General features: G+C 41.8%; 2 protein-coding genes across 2 annotated transcripts in view; both read right to left on the bottom strand.

Annotated features, from left to right (window-relative positions):
• The window catches only part of LOC132076640 (protein zyg-11 homolog B), a 53,172-nt gene extending 52,351 nt beyond the window's left edge, over window positions 1–821 (bottom strand). Inside the window, exon 1 of the mRNA XM_059477811.1 lies at window positions 789–821. Coding sequence (XP_059333794.1) covers window positions 789–806 — 18 coding nt within the window. The 5' untranslated portion in view covers window positions 807–821. The remainder of the gene's footprint in view (window positions 1–788) is intronic.
• On the bottom strand, window positions 168–19,914 carry SHISAL2A (shisa like 2A). The gene is made up of 4 exons (XM_059477819.1): window positions 19,691–19,914; window positions 11,893–12,032; window positions 5,623–5,700; window positions 168–1,600 (listed from the first exon to the last, which is right to left on the bottom strand). The coding sequence occupies exons 1-3, from the start codon at window positions 19,870–19,872 to the stop codon at window positions 5,669–5,671; spliced, it is 354 nt and encodes a 117-aa protein (XP_059333802.1). The 5' UTR covers window positions 19,873–19,914; the 3' UTR covers window positions 168–1,600; window positions 5,623–5,668.
• Window positions 19,915–20,696: the final 782 nt, after the last annotated feature.

Below are 20,696 nucleotides of genomic sequence, written 5' to 3'. Positions count from 1 at the left end.
TTTTTTTCATCTTCTATAAATCTTTTATTGGTGGTTCAAAATAAGCATATGCTTCCAGAATGTTTATCTCATGGCTGGCATCCTCCAAGGAAACCAGATGGCAAAACTCATAAATCCTTTCCCTTCTGCTCTTTGACAGTCCCAGTCTAGAAAGTTATGAGGCTGGAAGATCAGGTTTCTGTCCTGTTGTTATAAAAACATTTTCTTTATGCATCCAATGTGGTTTCAATTTTCTCCCAGTCCATAGTGGCAAAGAGCAGTTTAATGAGATAGTACATATAGACAGCTATTGGAAGAACACACACCACATTCTCTGCTTCAATGGGAGGCACTGGTGTATTATTTCACACAAGAGCAGATGAGATCAGAAGCACTTTGGGGTTTTGATGCACAGCACCAGACAGCTACAGAGTTTAAATTTCAAGCACTATCACACAAAAAGATGTCACTCCCAAGCAGTAGACAAGGATTCTGACTTAACAAGTTAAAGTATAACAACAGACAAAATTGACATGGTAGGTAAATATTTTAGGCCTGATCTGCAAATGGAAGTTATAATGTCTGCTGCCTTCATATCAACAGCATGGTTAAACAGTTTTCAAATTCTTTTGATCACTCACCTTAAAAAAACCCTCACAAGATGAAAAGAAATCATTATCACTAATGTTCATGATTTCAAGACTGAAAGCTTGAAAGAACTGACAACTCAAATATGACAGTTAAGATTGTGTTGGTTGTTCCTAAGACTTCTGGAGAAATAAAATGTGCAATTAGAGCTCTTTGATTACCTGAAGGAAGTTCAACATTTCACAAATTAGTGCTCCAAACTGAAATGCTACCGGAAAATTTTAGTTTGCTTCCCAAGAAATATTCCAACATGTTTAGATGAAGAATCTGCAAAACAATTGTGGATGTTTACTTCAATTCATTTCAGTGTATACCAATGCCAGTGAAAACAGCTTAAATCTTAGCTCCCCTACAAAAATTTATTCTTTATTAACTTCACCTTTTGTTAGAAAATTCTTCAAAATAATCTCAAGATTCACAAGAATCTTCTGAGGAAACAAAAATGAAGGGAAATGATTAATTAAGAAAAATACAACACAAATGTCAGATTTTATTGAGGTACTACATTCACATTGGTTTGTGCACTGAACAGTCACATTTGGCTAAAGACAACCTTGTTCATGAGATGAAGACACCACACTGAGATGGCACATGGGGAAAGCTTAAAATAAAGCTTGGTGAACATGGTGTGCCAAATTCTGCTCTGCTTAACAACTGTGTTATCTCACTGGAATTGCACAGGGTAGAGACAACTTGCATGGAAATGACTGAACAGCAGTAGCTGACATGTGCAAATCAAAACACACAACTTCTCAGTGTAGCAACCATACACAAACAGCCTGGCACAGCTTCAGATTGGCCCTGGCTATCAACAGGGGTTGTAAGAGCCAGGAAACACCTCTGGAAGAGTGAGTCAGGTTCTCGTGGCTTACAGTCACAGTCCATCCTTGTGCCTTAGGAGGTGCCTTGAAGTCACTTGGCTCTTGCAACAGCTTGTTTTGGTGGGGCCTTTGTCATGGATGCAGCTCTGTATCTGGAAAATACCAGCAACAGTTATGAGTTAGACTGAAAAAGGGATGAATTTTCCCCTACAAGAGAATCCAGAACAAACCACACAGCTCAATCCATTTCACTGGCACAGATACTTCTTTCCAAGTATGTCATTGTATTCCTAACCTTTATTAGGTGAGGAACAGCACCCCTAAAGTGCATTACTAGAGCTATGAAACACTAAGTGCCTCCTCTGGGGGTGTTTGTGGATGGGCAGCTCTGCTGCTGCTGTGCTGGGCAAGTGAGAACTTCCCCTTGCATGTGAAAAAGGCCCACACACAATGGTGCTGAAACAAAACAAAAAACGTTTTGTAGATAAAGACAGTCATTCACCTAACATTTCTATGCAGTGCCTCTTGGAAAATGCACCAGTAAAATCTACATCGAACCACGCATTTAATTTCTTTTTCATGATAGACATACTCTCAATGTGTGCCTTTAACCCTGAAAGGCAGCAGAATATATTCCAAGTGACACCTGAGGAATTTCTATACAAATAAATTGCTCTATTGCTCTACTGCTCATTAAAGCAGGATTGATTCTGATGTAAAACACAACAGTTGTTGGTACAGATGGATTAAGAAGCAAATGCTTGTCTGGGTATGCAAAAAATGGACATGCACTGAAGTCTGGCTGGACAATTTCAGCTAACTCAGCTACTGACAGAAGTTCTGAAATCTTGGGCTCGAGGCAGATGGCAACTGGCATCAGCAAGAGCATCCTAACCAGCAAAGAACATCAGTACTGGCTCACTGAGAGGAATGATGCTCATCTGAGTTATCAGTGATACTTTTTGTAGATTCTAGGTTATTTTCTGCTGAAGACTCTGAGGATGGTTACACATTCCTGATGAACTTAAATGAAAAGCTGAGACATACCTGTAAAGTTAGATTTGTACACCTCCCCAGCACTGCCATCTGGCTAACAGCAGCGTGCCCTGGCAGCTGAGGAGGCAAACCCCACCCTGGGGTGTGTCAGACACCAATAACCAACCAGCTGCTCACAAGAGAGGGTTATCCTGCTGCACTGAGCCTTGCTGCAGTCTCACTGTGAATGCAGAGTGTGGTTCTGGGTTCCACAATTTAAGAAGGATGTTAAGGTACTCGAAAACCTCCAGAAGAGACCAACAAAGCTGCAGAAAGGGCTGGAAGGACAGGTGGAAGGAGTGTCCCATGAGCAGTGCCTTGGGCTTGTCTAGTTCAGGGACAAGGAGGCTGAGGGGTGACCTCACTGCTCTGTCCAGCTTCCTGAGCAGGGATTGTGCAGAGAATGGTGGCCCTGGGACAGGTTGCCCAGAGAAGCTGTGGATGCCCCATTGCTGGAAATGTTCAAGGCTCTGAGCAACCTGGTCTACTGGAAGGTGTCCCTGCCCATGAGAGCAGGATTGGAACTAGATAATCCTGAAGGTCCCTTTCAGCCCAAACCATGCTGTGATTCTCTGGTCTCTTCTCCCTGGTCTCCAGTGAAAGGATGCATGGGAATGGTTCAAAGCTGCACCAGGGGAGGTTTACACTGGATATTAGGAAGCATTTCTTTACTATTTAGTCAGCTTCTTTAATTATACTTGAGGACTTGGTTTCTCCTTTTTAACTACAGTATGTTGATTTTTATTCTGTTTCACTTTTTATTTAGGAACATTTCTCAAGGGCACAGATAATTCTGAAAGGTAGTTTTAGCCCCAGAGTCTTGCAACCCTTCTCAGGATGGTGTCATTCAAAAATTTTATTCATGTGCTCTTTAGTTCTTCAGCCAAGCTCTTACTACTTGTCTGGGATAATGTGCCAGACACTTCCCAAGACATCCTTCTTCCCTCCAAAAATTGAGAATTGGGAATGAGTCACTGAAAATTTCCCTTTGACTGCATTTTCATAATGATCTGTAATGACAGCCACTTGTTCCCACTTACCTGATAGGGAAAATTACCTTGACAAAGAGAGAAATTAGATTGATTTGTTGTGATCTGTCTTCACTAAATCTGTGTCAGCTTTTTCTTGCGCATAGCTCAACTATTTAATAATTTAATGTATTATCACTCTAAGTTAGAAGCAATGCCTTCGTCTGCCCAGCTCCTCTACTTTCCCTTTGTAAAGCTAAGAGCTGTGTTTGCCCTTTTGCTGGAAAAGAGCAAGCAAACAAGCCTGAATTGTATGCTGAACTACACCAGGCACAAGGGGTCCTGTTCCTAATTAAAACTCAGTGAATTTGGCAGAAGAAATATGCCTGCTAAAGGAAATCTAATTGGCACCTTTAGCTTTCTCCCAGCAGGAGAAATCTGTAAGCACTGATGGACTCTCTGGCTTAATGCTGCACTGTGAAGTGGCTCTCCATGACAGGTGTGGGTATGAAATCTGCAGCAAGCACATGTGAAAAGCAGGAGACAAAAAACAACGAGAGACCTGGAATTTCTATCCAACCTTAGCCTTATTATGTGTTGAAGTTCAGAAAAGATCTGAACTCCTCCTTTTCCATTCTGAATCAGAAAGCAAAAAGGCTCACAGGCTAAGGACATACTTTCCCTGGATTTAGCTCCAAATGAGATCTCAAATATTTTCAGTCTTCACTACAATGCAGCCTCATTTTGGCAAAAAAAAAAAAAAAAAAAAAAAAAAGCTGGGTGTTTCACCCACAAAAAAACTTCCAGATTATTTTGGTCTTTATATAATGCATGCATTCCAACCCTACCCAAGTCCTTTGCAGCTCTCTCTCAAGTCTCTCCCAATCTCTATAGGGTGCTAGCAGGCACCTTATAAACATCAGCCCCTCTACCATGACAGAAAAGCAGGCAAAGAGAAGCATGAGGAAACGAGAGGCTCCTGGCCTTCAAAAAGCAATGCCACATTCACAGAGCTCAGCTCATCTCAGTACTTGGTGCCTGCCTGGGATATTTTTGGATTTTCTCACTACAGACGGCTTTCTGACTTGCAGGATCCATTTTAGTCTTTCCTTGGCATTTTTCTCCCACAAGCCATTTCATTTGCAACAGCAGAAAAAAAAATGTGTGGAGGTGGTTAGGAGTTTTGAAATTAGTTTTGTTACACTTCAGTCTTTTTATAAGAATGAGGAGCCAAAATCAATTTGTTATGCTGATAAAGAGCTCTGAGAAAGGTGCATGTGCACTTGGGATGCACAGTGTGGCTTTTTTTAAGGGTACAAGTGAAACAGGGAAGCCTTGACTCATTTACTTTCCTGCTCATCTGAAAACAACTGCTGAGCAAACAGGACCACTTATTTTTCTTGTGCTAGACATTGGTGATCTGCAGCTATTCTCACATTCTGTGGCTGTTAAGCCATGAGCTTTCACCCCCTGCAGAAAGTAAAATGCATGTTTCATGCCATCTGAAGTCCTTTGCATTATTTATAAAGTCCTCTTAAGTCTGAAGTACAATTCATCTGTACTGGGGTACATTTTAAACACTATTCTGCATGGTCTGTGCCATAGGCAGTTTGACCTTTACACATTATTTCAGCATAAAAATCAACTTTCTTGCAAGATAACCCTCTCCAGTTCTGTAGCAAAATTTACCTGGCACTGATTCCTGCATCCCCAGGAAGAAATGGAAGACTAAGCTGCTCCACAGAACTTCACTGTTTTCACCCTTCATCACACAGGAGCCTTTCTGGCAATTCATCACTAAAGAAATTCTTTTGAATAAGTTACAGTGTCTGCCTCCTCAGTAAGCTCTGGTGCACCCAGGCCAGCTCAGGGAAAGGACAATAAAGCATAAGGGAATATAATCTTGTCTGGCACATAACCATGATGGAGTATTCAGTGCCAGTAAATCTGGAAGAGATTTGTCTGGGGAAGGACTCTGTCCAAGTCTCTGCAGACACATCCCTGTGCAAGGACAGCATCAGGGCAGTGTATAAATAAATCAGCCAGAGACAGTTTGCTAGTGCTTTTCAAAAAGTTAAAAACCCACATAAAGAATAATATTATAAAATCCATGTAAAACAGAGTAGAGAGTATACAAATACAACAGAATAAGATAAATGTTCTCAAGATACCTCTTTTCTTCATAACATTGGTAGAATCCATTCAGTGCCTCTGTCTTTAACATATTGAACTCCCTCTGGCCTCACTGTCTGTAAAACAAAGGCATTTTAGAAGAATTAAGAGCATTATTCTTCCATCAGTTGCAAGTAGTAATACATAAATATGCCCACTGCACTAGAAAAACCACAGTTCCTGGAATCTTCTACAATTTTTAGATGAGACAGATCAAATCCATTCCACTTTGCATTCCTGAGCCTCAGGGAGGCTGCAATTATTAACTTCTGTTAAAAAGGAATAAACATCAAAGTGAAGAGCAGTTTAAGGAAGCAGCACTGTGGTATGAGTTGGGCATGTAGCAGGAAATCAGAAAGTCTCCTGAAAGAAATTGCATTAAAAATTTCCCATATTCAAGAAAGCAGATCAGAAATCTCAAACTTTCATCCCTCTCCAAACATAATCAGTCACTGCTGCTTTCAGCCACCTACATCCAATGACCCCAAAGCTCTGAGTGTGTGTAGGGAGGCTCACAATATTTCTTTGCAAGTGTTACCTAAGTTTTATAGAAAGATTAACGTGATGACAGGAGCAGATAAAACTCTTTTTAGTTAAGCATTTTACCAATTTCCCACCAAATCTTAAGTTCTGGCATCTCCCATCTTCTGAGTGTTTGGTTTTGAAGCTTAGTAGCATTTGAATATTGTTTTTCAGAGCACAACTTCATAGGTTAATGTAAGTAATAGTTAAAATTCCACCAGCTAACTGATACAGAGACTTGCTTGGAGCAGAAGGGCAGGAATCTTTTGATTCAGTGCAGATAACTTGAGTTTGCCCATCTGAGCAGAGTAACCAAAGCAAAGGCAGCCTGCAGTGGATCACTGCAGGAAGGGAGGAGAGAGATACTCTGCCAGTTTTCACTGATCCCTGCTGGCAGCTGAGAAAACAAAACTTTAAAAGAAAAGACTTCCCTAAATATACTCATTTTTATTTTCTTTCTTACCTGATGTTTGTTCTTTCATTCCCTTCCCACTATTCTCATTCTGTTTCCAGTCCTTATTTTCTGCTACTGTCCTTCCCATGATAGTGCCCACATCCATGAACAACAAGTCAAATTTGGAGTCTCTCCTCCCATTTCTCTGCCCTAAATCTCAACCCTGTACACGATTCCCCCTCTGCCAGGCTCCCTGTCCATCTCTCTCCCCCAGCACCATCTGCTCCCCAGCCCACCCCAGCCACTGCTCCACCTGCTGGCCCCCAGGACCTTCTCCATCCCCTGCAGCATCGCTGCCTCCCTGCTCTGCTGCTCCCATCAGTCCCGTCCCTCTTCCCAAAGCTCCCAGGAGCATTCAGCTCCTTGAAGTTTCCTCCTTTATCTGCCAGCTCCAAAGGCTCTCTCTGCTTTATCCTGTCATCTGATTCTCCTTGTGGAGCTCATCAATCTTCCTCCCAGGCCTCCCTGGATTTCCCATTACCCTTTAGTTCAACACTGTCTTTGACCTCATTTTTCCATTTTCCCAAGTGTGGGCCAACACAAAGAGACAGAAAAGATAAACTTAACTGGGCAGGGTACTTTTCTCAAGCCAGTGTGTGGGGAAGGGATTGAAAAACAGATTCTCTATATCCAAAAAGGGATGAAAAGCTGAGAATGCTCATATTTTAATTTAATAAGAACCTGAAGTAAAGCAGCTTGGGAAAGGGGAATTATTTGTTATTGAGGTGTTTTGAAAGCTGCATTTTATTTTATTTTATTTTATTTTATTTTATTTTATTTGAAAAAACTGCAATTTGGTTTCAAAAATACAAAAATAGGATTTGGTAGTTTAGCATTTTAAAAAAATCTGCACAATAGCATTTAAGCTAAGATCTTAGTTGAAAACAACTGAGTTTTTTCAGCTGGGAAAAAAAACAAACCCAAAAAGAAGAAAAAAAGTTCTTATCAGTTACAGAGGAAGACACTTTATTTTTGAAGCCTACAGCAGCTATGGGTATATTTGTAGTAAAAAACATCCTTCCTAATGAGCTGCAAAAATCTTGCTGCTACGAGAAAGTCTGGGAAATTTAAAAGCTAAGGAGTCCAATAAAGACATTTCAAAATTAAATCTGTTCTAGTGATGCACCCTTCCATTAAATTTGAATTCCCAGCTTTAAAATGGAAATTTTCTTCATTTCCTAAAAAGAAGAAAAAAAAAAGTGGTTTTTTTCAACAGTTGAGTCCATTTGGCTGATTTTTCCCCATACAAAAATCTGAGGTAGATGTTAAAGATAAAAGTAGCCTAACTGGGGAAATTTAAAGCCAGCTACAAGAACACCATACAGTTGAAATTACTCCCAAACCTAGAAGGCAAAATTATGGGTGTACACTCCAAAAGCCAAGCAGTGCATCTGAATTCAGACAGCAGCTATCTGCTTGCACAGCCAATAGTCAGATAATTGTACTGAGCTAAGAAAAACAATGTGTAAGAGTTTGGTGCTTTTTCATCAAAATACCAGAATATTTAATATATGTGAATAACTCCCCATGAGGAATATTTGATTAAGGAGAGAAATAGGGACAAAAGAGTCATCTGGCTATTTTTCAAGCTGTGTTTTTCCTTGTTATGAAATGAAACCATGAACTTTTGCATATTGTGATGTCACTGCTTTGCAAGAGCAAGGAATTAATAACTTCTATTAAAGCACATCTTCCCTAGCACTTATGATTAATTTACAAGGCCACAGTTCTTTCACACTCCAACCCAAAGGTCTCTGTCTGACTCTGAACACATTTACAGAGGTTTTCCTGTGCTAAATTTTAAGGGAGAAGTATTAGTTACCATCATAAAATGTAATTTGCTATTCATGCTTTGCAGTGGCATGGAACACTTTATCTCAAAGGTCTTTCCAGACCTGGCAGAAATACCAGGGCAACTCAGAAAATGTGATTAAAAACTGTTTGGGTCAGCAAGGTGGAGAGACTCTCTCCACCTTTTATATCTCTGATGGCAAAGCCCATTCTCAGGGGTCAGCAGAGATGATCACTCCTCTCCCATCAGCTGCCTGGTCAAGGGTATGTGCACCTTTCTCAGAGCCAAGGTGTGTTGGATTTCCCCTTTTCTGCCTGTTTTCCACTCCCATCCTGACAATTGTGCAATATTTACTCAGTCCTCCTTATCTTGCACTCTGGGGATGTTCCAGCATTATTCATTCAGCCTTAACAAAACACTTAAAATCCTGTGACTTCTAGCTTCCCACATTTTGAAGGGGGAAAATCTTTGGCAAAAAAAGAAGTTTTTTTTGTTAAAAGAAGAACAAAGCACATGACCAAATTCTCTTTCACCTTGAATAAATACATCATGTTTGCATATTCAGGGCTTGGATTTCTTCCAGCCTTCTTTTACCACTATTATACATCCTGAGCCTTCATATGGGAGAAACAAAAACATCTACAATGAGTTCAATGAAAAATATTGTCTCTTGGAAAAAGCTTAACAAGCAACTGAAATGCAGGATCTTCATTTATATGTGTTTGCCTGCACATACTGTCTTGCATATTATGGATCAACTCTGCACTCTACAAACAGAAATGTCAAACTCCAGTGACATTTAAGTAGTTCTTCCTTGTCTATTCCAGTGGCTGAGCTCATTCTTCCTCAAATTCAATGCTCAGATTAAAGTGTAAATTTTTGTTAGGGCTAAAACATCCTTAGCTAACTCAAGAACCCAATCTGTAACACTCAGTGCTGATGCAGTGGAAGATCTGTGCTGATGCTATGGAAGACCATTTGTTTAAGGACACACAGAGGCAAATTCCAGTTGATATGCCTTTTGTAGAATCAGAAACTTTAATAAAGGGCTTCATATTCAGCTTATTGTTAGATTTATCATTGATCTGGATATTATTTCTGTAAAAATTCAACCACTCCACTTCTGTATTTTGGAGATCTTGGATGAGCCCAAGGACAATGACCAATTTTTGCTATTATGTGAGATAGGGAAAGGCATAAAATAACCAATTGTTTGTTTAAAGAGATATGAAACTCCAACTGAGCTGTTGTATTATGGGTGAAATTGAATATAATAAAAAATACTGCTTTTAAAAATGAGTGCTCTCTGGGTGCTCCAGGGATCCAGATGTTGCACAACAACTAAAGTGTGACACAGACTTCATCTAAAGGCAAAATTATGCTTGTTCAGAAAAAGCTGTGTTGAATTGAGTTCATACTTAAAACTCACAGCCCTCAGGCCTGCAGCTTTCTGAAGCATCTAAAAACTGTTTTAAGTTTTTAATTTGTTTTAATTGCTTATGTACAGTTATCCTGCACTCTCAGAAGAACTGAAAGATGAGGAGAGAGGCTGTTTTTATTTTCTCCAGGGCTGCAAGCAGCTAACCAGCCATCTTGTCAGACACTCATCCCTTGCATGACTTCCATGCAAAAGAAACCCAAGTATGATGAAGGCAAGCACTCAGGCTTGTCAGTGAAATCCTAAAACATTTCCAAAGATCTCTCAACCTTGGCAAAGCAACTGGCTTTCAATTTCCAGCAACCCACCTCACCAACAGCCAAAGCTATGAGAATTTGGATGTGAAACAATTTTCATTTGAAGCAGCCAAAGAAGCAGAATAATAAAAGCAAAAAACACAAGATGAGAGCAGTCAAAACCATGTTTAAATACAAGGAATTTCTCCAAGCAAAGCTCCAAACCACACAGAAGATGGCTGGGAAAAAGCAAAGATCCTTAGTTTCCCAGCTTCATAGGGTTTGGAATTGTGGCTTGGCATGCCTACATGAATGCTGGGTCATCAGTGGGATGCTGTTCACCTCATCCTAGAAAGGGAGGAACAGCCTTTGCCACCCAAGCAGGGTGTGGGATTGCAGCAGGGTTCCAGTCCCTACAGAAAGATGGAATTGCTTGGCAGCAGTGGTGCAGTAGCACCTGCCTCCTTCCCAGCTCCTCACCTGCCAAACATGTCTGGCACAAAAATAAAAGGCATGAGGAATACAGAACTGCTGTCCTGGCAGTGGATGAAGAGCTGCTGCTGTAGCAGGAAAACCTGAGGGAAGAAATTGAACAGCAACGTGTTCAAAACATAATGACTGTTTATAATTAAGACACAACCATCTTGTAGAGGAGCACGAGAGCATTTTGTTCATCACACCCAAGAGTTTATTTAGGCTGTTCTAGCTAGCAGGTCTTAATTCCACTCTCTCTCCAGGATAAGTGTGAAGTTTTCAATTTGTAGATTAGTAGCAGTTTGCTGAATGTGTGACTTCAGCAGCTTGCTCACCTCACACAGCTACAAAGGAAGGCTTTGCAGTTCTGACAGCTCTATGAACCACTTTTAAACCAAAGCCTGCATTCCCTGGAGAAGAAAATTACACATAGGAAGCTTGATATGAAGTGGACTGTGTTAACTAGACACTCAGGAGGGGGTTTACTGCTCTATAATGAGCTGTAATTACAGTTACTCATTGGTCATTTACTGCCATGCAGGTGTAGAAGCATTTTAAAGTAACAAGTAAAGAGAAAACTTGAGCTGAGGGGACTTTATTCCCAGAATTTGTGGAATTTCCAATGCCTACATAAGTACAACATTCCTTTTATTTCCTACAACTTTACTGGTTGAACTGCTGAAGCAGTTCATTTAAATATTTAGGACGTCCAAGACAAATGGTGAAACTTATCACACTCCTTCTTGCCAAGGGAGATTTCACAAATGTAGTGAACTGGAGCAGCAGCAGCAGCAGTTTTCCCATGTGAGTGGGTTAGTGCAGACTACAGGCACTGCTCCTGCAGGCATCTGCCAACACAGTCTGGGCACAAAGGCATGGACTACTGCTAATGAAACAAAGAGTTTTAGACTTCATAGTCTAGATCCTATGTCAGGAAGAAAGGGAAAAAAAAAAAAAGAATGACCTCTCTCTGTCACAAGAAAATACACTTAAATTCTCTCCTGAGATTCTTATTCCTAGAATGAATCACTACTATGTTTATGTACTCTTGACAGGAAATCCAGAGCAACTAAATCAATGTCTCTTCCTGATAAAGGGGCTAATTTACCCTCACCCAGTATTGCAAACTTCTACACTTTTCCTACTACTAAATAAATATACTAAGCTCGTGCTAAATGTTTTGAATTTGGTACAGATTTCACAGAGCAGGCATACAGCAGGACAGCTTGATTACATCTTGACATTCCCATCAGAAAGAAAACACACACTGTTGGATTCCTCCACATCCATTTAAAGACAGAGTAAGGCTTTTCCTCTGCAGGTGATAATGCACATCAATAACAATGGTCTTACCTGCTGTCTGTAAGCTCAAACCAGTATCGAGTTTGCTGCGTGGCTTGGTGCTGATAAACAGGTAACAGAGAACACACACAGTGATGATAAAAGCAAACAGGACCACTGCTGCTATTGACAGGCCCACGAGTGCTCCAACACTAAGAGAGAAAAACAAAAATAATTAAGTGTACAAACAGCCTGGAGGACCCATTAAAATATTGGTCAAGATGATGTCTGGAGTTTGCTTGTACTCCGGCATGGGAGTAACTCTGTATTTGACTGTAAATCAAAGTTTAGAGCTCAATGCTTCAGTTGCATAAACTGCAGTTATTTCACTGCCCTCAGAAGGGTCAATGTCATTACACAGCAGTTGAACATCTGGCCCTCAGTGACATTTCATGCATATTACTCCTGAGTCTGACTTAAAGTGTATTTATGAAAATCAGAAATAACTTCATGCAGTAACTGATATCAGTGAGATCGAAAAGTTCTTCAGTGCACACACACAGAGAAGGATTCCAGGGTTCCAGGCAGCTCAAACAACATGACTATTAAAGCTGTATTTTCAGTCTGAAATGCCATTTGTGTAGTATAAAAAACCATGCAATCTATGTTATTCAGTTCTGTTAGCAGCTCTGCAGAGCAGGGTGGAGTACTGTGATTGCTGTTCTGCCTTTGCATTACTGAAATAAATCTCCAGTCAAGACTGGAGAAATTCTCCCATGATCTTTGTCACAGTAAAAGGAAAACTAAAGCTGAATTAATTTACTCACAATATCAAAGGCATCAAAGAAGTAGGAATTAATTACTCTGGAGGCCAAACATACAGTACTGTAACATAGATTTTATCAAGGTGCTATCCTACAGAATAAAAGCTACTTTATACATTTCCCATAGGCACACAGTGAGACAGTATATGTATATATTGAAATCTCTCCTGATTTCCAACACTTATTTTCAAGTCTTTTCCTAGCATAAAATTCTCATGATGAAATAAAGGACCCATATAATACAGTCTAGCTATCATTTCCTACACTCTCCTGGGCCATTTGATGCCTTCCATGTTCCAGTCCTCTATTCCACAATCCATGACAAAGTTCCTGACTTCTGGTGAAATTAAACAGCAGCTTTTTGGTCACAGATGAGGAGTCTGAGGACTGAGAATCCTTACATTACTGCTCGGGTATATTTACAATTTTGACAGACGTTAAAAGGACAGAAGAGAGATGAATGTCTTGAGTTCTACAAGCTCCATCCTCTAGTCATAAAAATGCCTTTATATATCACTGCCATCAGGGAGAAGTGAACTCTACTGTGGCCTTGCAGGAAGATGAGAAGAATTGTGCCTTGGGATGTTTTTATGAATTTTACATTCAAGATACTGCAAAGCTTTTCTACAAGCTCCCACAGCAGCAGCACACAGATATGTCCACAGGAGAAATTCTTAAAATCAGCAGGATGAGAACAGCAGATATTGCTATGACTTTCACATGAGGACTTCATTAGTTACTGGTCAGATTCAGTAATGAAGTTTGGGCAACGTTTAGCTCCATGCACAGCAAAAATAATTTATTATCAGCAAAATGGTTCTGCAAAGAACAGCTTTACTCTTCTGAAGATTTTTCATGGTATTTATCATCTGCATTAAATAGGATATCCTGATGTGTTTGTGCATATATATACATATTAAGCAAATTTTTCCTTACTGTTTTTTGGCTCAAACAAAATTTGCAGGCAAGCAATATTCTGCTTACTATGGAATCTGAATATGACCTACACTCAGAGATCTCACCTGGGTTCTGGCCTTATTTTGCACTTTCACTTGGAACACCTTGACCCAAATAAACAAAATAGAAGAAATACATATTACAGAAGGCTGAATAGCCATAGAATCACATGATACAACCAAGGCTCTTCAGAAATAGTTATTTGTGCTTTTTTGTTGACAGTACAAGCTTTATTGTAAGATTCCATTTAAATTCCAGCCCATAGTGCAGGACTAAGGAGGTTGCTCACCATTATCCAAACATTAAGCAGAGTCAGCTGCCCTAAAGCCAAATAGATCAAAGACATATTAATGATTATACATTTTTCTATTCAGACATCTGTTCCTTCTTGGCTGTAGCTCTCCTCCATGCAGTTGTAGAAGATGACATGGACAATACAGTTGTGTATTGCAGAGCACAAGGAATTTTCAGTATCACTACACAGCTTGTGTAAGATGCTTTGGGAGTTACACAAGGAAAAGGCAAGAAAAATCTGAGGAACTCTCCAGGTCAAAGACTCACCATAGGTTATGTGCTACAAGAAATGTTTATCATGCCCCAGCAGCAAGATGAGAAGATCTCACCAGCATCACAAAACCAAACAGATACTCTGATTCCACTTCCTGAATGAATCAGGAATCAGGACAATGTGTACTTACTCTTTTTAAACACACAATGTTTTGCAACCAGATTGTTCTCAAACTGCTGAAGCTCTCAACCCACAGAGAAGGTATAATTAAGTTCTGTAAGATTAATTTTGGTTAAAGTTTGGGGATGGAGGGTTGTTTCTTAATTAATCTAATTCAGAGAAATTTAATATCTCTTCCACAGCTCTGAATACTGACATTTCTTAAACAGAATACAATATTTTCTTTCATTCTTTACATATTAAAGCTGTTATTAGAAACAAAATACCAAATAACTGTGATCACTGACCACTTTAACAATTACACTCCTGAAAATAAAGACAATCTTACAGCATGTCCTCTAGATTCTACAGCAATTACTATGGTGCTGCATATCTTTAAAGAGTCCTTGCTAAAAGCATTTTGCTTTAAAAAGTCCTTGCTAAAAGCATTTTGCCACCTTCCATTCTTTACCTTTACCTAAGCAGGGTCTGAAGGCCACCCAGCAGTCACATGGTAGCAGTCTGTGGTCTCAGGGTGTGTCTTCGAGATCAGTCTGACAGCAGAGACACCAAACAAGCAAACTAAAAAGTCCCTCTTGTCATCAGCTGTGGCCTCATTAGTGAGCAAAACCTCCAGCATTAACAACCCACTCAATCCCACAGCAAATACCTTGCATAAAGATGGCAGTAAAGGCCTGACATGAGCAATATTGCATTTGGTAGGAGATCCAAACAGAACTCTCCCAAGTTATTTTCCACATAAAGATAGAGCCATACCACACATTTCACTGCTGTTACACTGGGTGCCACATCCAGGCTTGCAGCACAGCCAAAGGCTTCACTCAGCAGAGGCTCCACTCTGCCAGCACCTCCCCAGGGATCCCCAGGCTGTGTCCAGAGAGCTGCTGAGTGGGTCCATCCACTTGTCTGCCGGTGGATAATCAGCATCACACCCCTAGAGTTATTTTTAGTTCATAACATTAGCCCATCCACACCCTCAAAAGCCAGGGAAAATTTAAATATTGGCTGAGCAGAGGCAGAATTGCCCACTGATGGACTGAGAGGAAGCTCATGAGTCACCCGGATGCGAGTAAATCGAATGTTCCCAATGCCATTGTTGCAGTGACGTGTCGTTCATAGGATTTGCAAAGCACACAGATAAATATTCTCCAGAGACTGAAAGAATGGCACAGAGAAACAAAAGACTTGCTATTTTGGAAAGCCAAAACAGATGCCTGGAGATTGGTACAGCTTGGCCTCAGTATTAGGCCACCATGTAGGTATTAATTAAGAAGGCATTTGGAGTAAAACCTTTATGTGGCTTGACAGAATTTTAATCAAATATGTATTATTACATGCAACTTAAAAGATAGAGCTTTGGAATTGATATTACAATTCTATTTGATACTGAAAGAGGCCATTATAAAAATAAGACTTCATAGAAGAGGGACAAAAATAAGCATAAATTATTTTAGAACAAAGAGAAACAAAAAGGCTGACTGAACATAACTGCTGCAGTTCAGTACAAATACCACATGTTCAGCATTTCTCCCCTTCCACTCAGCTTGGGAGGTAAAGCAGATGTGACAACTGCATGGGCATGCACAGCACACTGCTCTGGAGGCTGAGCTGCTCAGTGTTTGGCTCAGTGGTGTTTTATAGCATCTGTGTTTTGTGGATTCAAAAGCTGAGTAACCTTCTGATGAATTCTGCCTTTTCCTAATGTTGCCTTCCCTGTTCCATGGGCTTCTGACAACTGTAAGAGACAGCAAAATTCATCTTTCCCTCTTCTTTGAGGAAATAAGTCTTTCAAGATCTATGATTAAAAAAACTCCAAACTTTATTATTTTATTTAGCAAAAAAAAAATTATAAGACAGAAATTAATAACATTATTAATTATATATAATAAATTTTGCAGAAAATGTGAAATGTGTCAGAGTTGCTCAATAGTCTATTATCTATGATAGTCCAGCAGCTCCCAGTTCAGCAGGTTGTTGTCAAATATTGCAGTTTTTGCAGAAGTGGGAGGGGGAAAGAGGGTTCCATGTTGCTAAGGGAATGGGCAGTGTCTAGATCTAAACATAGTACAGAACAGTAGAGAATTGGCAAGAAAAGAGAAGAGCATAGGCCAGCAAGAAACTATTGATTTGGGTTGCCAAGGCTGCTGGCTTCTCCATGAACTGCTCCAGTCTGAGCTGGATGTCAACAGGCCTGGCCATGTCCCTCCCACAGCAGGAAAAACACAAGGGAAACGTGCAAGAGTTTCCTGCAATTCCACCTGGTGTGCCACCAAACTGAAGGAACCTCTGAGATCCCACCAACCACTCGTGCTGCACCCAGGCACTGCTTCCAAATACCTCGGGGAGTCAAGCAAATGAAGGTTTAGGAAAGAACCCCCAAGTCCTGGAGTACAGCAAAACCTAAAAGAGTTCCCCCATCAGAGCTGCCTACTCCTTCCCCTTCCTTCTCCAGACTTTCCTTGGCTGGTTTGCTTAACTCTTGTTTAGTTTTAAATGTTAAGGGTTTCATGTCTTAAAAGTGTGTCTTCAAAGGGTGAAAGAAGCATTTTAAGGATTATTTTATCATCTGGCTGTTACCAACCAATATCAGTAAGTCTAGTGATCATCAAAACATTCTGAGAGGGCAAAAAATGTTATTTTTATGTTTTCTTTAAACTACTAATTGAACTGTCATGAGAAAATGTATACTGTTTTCAAAATGATGTAATGCTATAATGTTTCCAGTGTGTTAATAACTAAAATTACTCTATTTGGTACTGAAAAGATTTATAGGAAGTGATTCAATTCTAACCACTCAGTAACTTTGCTTACAGAGGTAAATTGTATTTATTCACTTATTTTCTACAACAAATATAGTAATTTATGGCAGAAATTAACAACCAAAACTCCACTAAAATGGCAATTTCCATGAGACCCTTCAGCAGCTTAGGGATACTGCAGAAAGAAAGAAAAAAAAATCCTTAATTTTCAAAGTTTGGGCCCAAATTTCTGACTTAGATGAAGGCTAAGCAGTCATTTCTCAGATCCTACAAAATCTTTTTAAAGGAAGAGCTTTCAGAGAGGTATTTAATAAAAGCCTCTCCTGGGATTCAGTTCTTGGAGGTAGTTTTAGAAACGATCAAGCTTTAAGAGTCTTCACTACAACGTCCAGATGAGATATTGTGATGCAATATTAACTTATTCCTTCAGTTTTTCTGCCATCTTGAGAAGGTTTACTGTGATTGAAACACTCAAAGGCTATGTAAAAATATGGCATTAAAACAGAGTATTTGACAGCAGAAGTGTAAAAAAGGATACTTGGAGGTGTCTCACATCAGAGAAGCCAAATAATCATGTGTCTGTCACAGAGGTGGATGGCTGGGAGATCCCCACAAGTGATCCACTCTTTGCACCAGACAAAGTACATTTTAGGTAATAATACATTAAATATTAGATCAGATAAATTAAAATAATAAGTCCTCAGTACTGGACAGCATTAACTCAGGAGCCCTGAGGGAATTCACATGTGGAACTGCAGAGCTGCTGGCCGAGGTGCTGAGGGTGTCCGGCTGCACGGTGCTGAATCCGAGCCTGGCTATGATACCCAAGTTCACCCTCCCCAAAAATGAGGGACAGGTCCTTTGATGGCAAAGCCTCTACCCCAGTCATCTCGTTACCATGCTCCACCCCAGGGAGCTGATGGCACTTGCAGCTTCCTGACATAAAATCTTTAATGAAAGGATCAGCATTAGGATGAGGGGAAAGACACTGCCTCGTTAACCTGCTGGAGTCTGTGAAGTGTCAATAGGCACATGGATAGAGGAACCCAGCAGACAGAGTTACGTGTCTCAAAAAGCCTTTGGACAAAGCCCTGCACTGAAAGTGGGGTTAAAAAGATTGAATTTATATAGGATTAGGGAAAGGTTTTGCTACAAATTTAAGGCTGCTTAAAAGCATAAGGAGCAATGTGCAAGGCTTAAGTCGTCCCTTTTCAGTGTGAAGAAATGTCACTGAGACTGATTTTTATTCAGATCTTCATCCATGACCTGGTGAAGAAGGAAATTTGAGTTTCTGGTGATCCTAAGCCCCTACAAGCAATCAAATGCTGAGGGCAAGGAACACTACAAGAAAACTAAGTGAGGCAGAAGTGGTATACATGAGTTTCAGTGTACATAATGTAACATATAAAGAACAAAACCAAACCTACATAGCAATAAACTCAGAACAGGCAGTTCTGAACTCCAGAAAAGTTTTAGAGTCTTCAGTGAGAGCTCACTGAAATAATGGAGTCAATATGAATGGCATAAAAAGACATTAACACATTGGACACCACCAGAATGAAACTGAGAGCAAGACCAAGATCGGAGGCAACATTTGGCCACTCTGTAGAACCTTGCCACACCCACACCTTGGACATGAAGCTCCAGATTATGCACCTCCAACACCAGCCCTGTGGAGTGAAAAACAGTATGGATGAGATGGAACCAAAACGATCGGTGTGACACAGCATCTGCCTCAAGGATAATCCAAAAGCTGTCCAGTTTGGAAAGGGTGAAGCTGAGAATAGATGCCCCAAATGCTCACAACGCTTTAAACACTGTGCAGAAACTGAACCTGCAATTGCTGTTCACCAAATCTCGCAATCTGAATACTAGACGACACTCTGGAAAAGTAGTAGGGAACAATATAAAACAGATAAAAGCATCTATAGTCGAACAGCAGGTAGTGACTGCTGCCACCAGGGTTGCAGAAGCAGATGGTATAAGCAAGCCCAGAGGGGATTTGACAAAATCAAGGATAATAATAAGTCCGTAAGAAACAGAGTGGAAGCCCCATGCAGAGGTGTACTAACATCGTGACACGGCCAGCCTGTGGATGCTGAGGAGCCCGAGGGGAATCAGGCACAGAGAGCAGCCGGGCTGGCTGAGCGCAGCCCTCCCTGCCGCTGCTGGAGATACGGCCAGAGCCAGGCGGATCCCTGCACTATCCCGGGAGAGCGCCAGGCTCGTTATCCGCCCCTTCCAAGTGGAAAGTTGCGTAGTGCTTTATCTTACATGGAAAAGTAGCTCAAGTCACTGGGAACTTCATGGCACGCAGCATCTTACGCGCTCAGGCCCCGAGACAGCCGCTCCCCTTACGCCCGAAGGGCGGGAGACGCTCCGGATGCTCTGCCAAGAGGCACCGAGCGTTTCCCAGCCTTCCTTCCCAAGATCACGAGTTATTTCCTTCAGAAACTACCCTGGCATGAGCAAGAGTCTCTCTGGGCCGAAGATGCAGCTCTACCGCTACTCTCGGCGGGACAAAGGCAGCCTGAAAGTGCCCACTTACAAGTACCTCACAAACACACACCCGAGCCGAGCTCGGGCGACCGAGGCTCTCCCGCCCGGCGCCTCTACCCCGGCAGGCACCGCCGCTCCCCTACCTGAGCCACCACATGTAGCTGTGCTCGTAGGGGAAGAAGCTGTGGGGGTCATCGCAGCAGTACTTGATGTCCTGGAAGCCGCAGCAGAACACGGCGCGGGCGTCGCCGCCCGCCCGCGGGCAGCTGAACCCGTTCACCAGCACCTTGTCGGCGTTGAGGTAACTGCTGCACTCGGCGCTCATGGCGCGGCCGCCCGCCCGCCCGCTGCCCGCCCGGCGCCTCGGCTCGGTGGCACCCGGGCGGGAGCGAGGAGAGGCGAGGAGAGGCGAGGGAAGGCGAGGTGGCTGTGGCGGGCGGAGCCGGGCGGGCAGGGGGCTGCGCTGGCGGCGGGGACCGCCGCGCCCACTGGCCCCGGGGCCGCCACAGGGCGGGGAGTGGCGGGAGCCCTCAGAGCAGGCAGCGGAGGGCGGGAGAGCGCCGTGAGGGGCCGGCCCGCCCCGGGCTGCGGTTTCAGAGGCTGGGGTACGGCTGGCCCTCAGCGCTGGGTCCCATGTGGAGGAGAGCTTTTAGGGGTCCGTCCTTACTCATAGCCTGGGTGTGGTCTCGGACAGGCAAAACAGGGAGAGCATGGGGAGGGATCACACTTCTGTAAGAGTCAGGCCCCCTTGGATTGATGAGGGGAGAAAGCTCCAGCTCAAAACCAGGCTCAGCGCTTAAAAATGAACTGCACAAAGTGAGAGGATGAATGACAGTGGTGTGGCTGGTGCAAAGACTCCGGAAAAGGGGACATCAGGAGAAGTCGAGTGTTGAATATCAACAAAGAAAAAGGCTGATGACAGTGAGATTTTGTGAGTTGTAACTTCATCACTTGAGTTGTTCGATGAAATCAGATACAATCAGATCAATTATTTTCATTATAAAATTGAAGATCGACTTATTTGAAATGCATACAGGAAAATGATCTACCAAAGACCACAAGGCAGCCTTTTCACCTCAGTTGTACCAATAGTGTCAGTATGTGTTAGGATTTAATCGTGTGTCTTGTGTTATTTGAGATGAAGAGACC

The sequence above is a fragment of the Ammospiza nelsoni genome, chromosome 9 (genome assembly GCF_027579445.1).
Source record: "Ammospiza nelsoni isolate bAmmNel1 chromosome 9, bAmmNel1.pri, whole genome shotgun sequence".
NCBI classification, from domain to species: Eukaryota; Metazoa; Chordata; class Aves; order Passeriformes; family Passerellidae; genus Ammospiza; species Ammospiza nelsoni.
The sequence above is the reverse complement of the archived record's forward strand: the minus strand, read 5'-3'. Positions and strand labels throughout refer to the sequence as shown.

Bases quoted from the DNA above. Each gene is read 5' to 3' on its own strand.
- SHISAL2A (XM_059477819.1), bottom strand. From the start codon at position 19,872: ATGAGCGCCGAGTGCAGCAGTTACCTCAACGCCGACAAGGTGCTGGTG. The intron at 12,033-19,690 runs GTAGGGGAGCGG...TTTCTCTCTTAG, and splicing joins AGCTACATGTGGTGGCTCAG to TGTTGGAGCACTCGTGGGCC. The intron at 5,701-11,892 runs GTAAGACCATTG...TTTGTTTTACAG, and splicing joins TTTGAGCTTACAGACAGCAG to ACAGTGAGGCCAGAGGGAGT.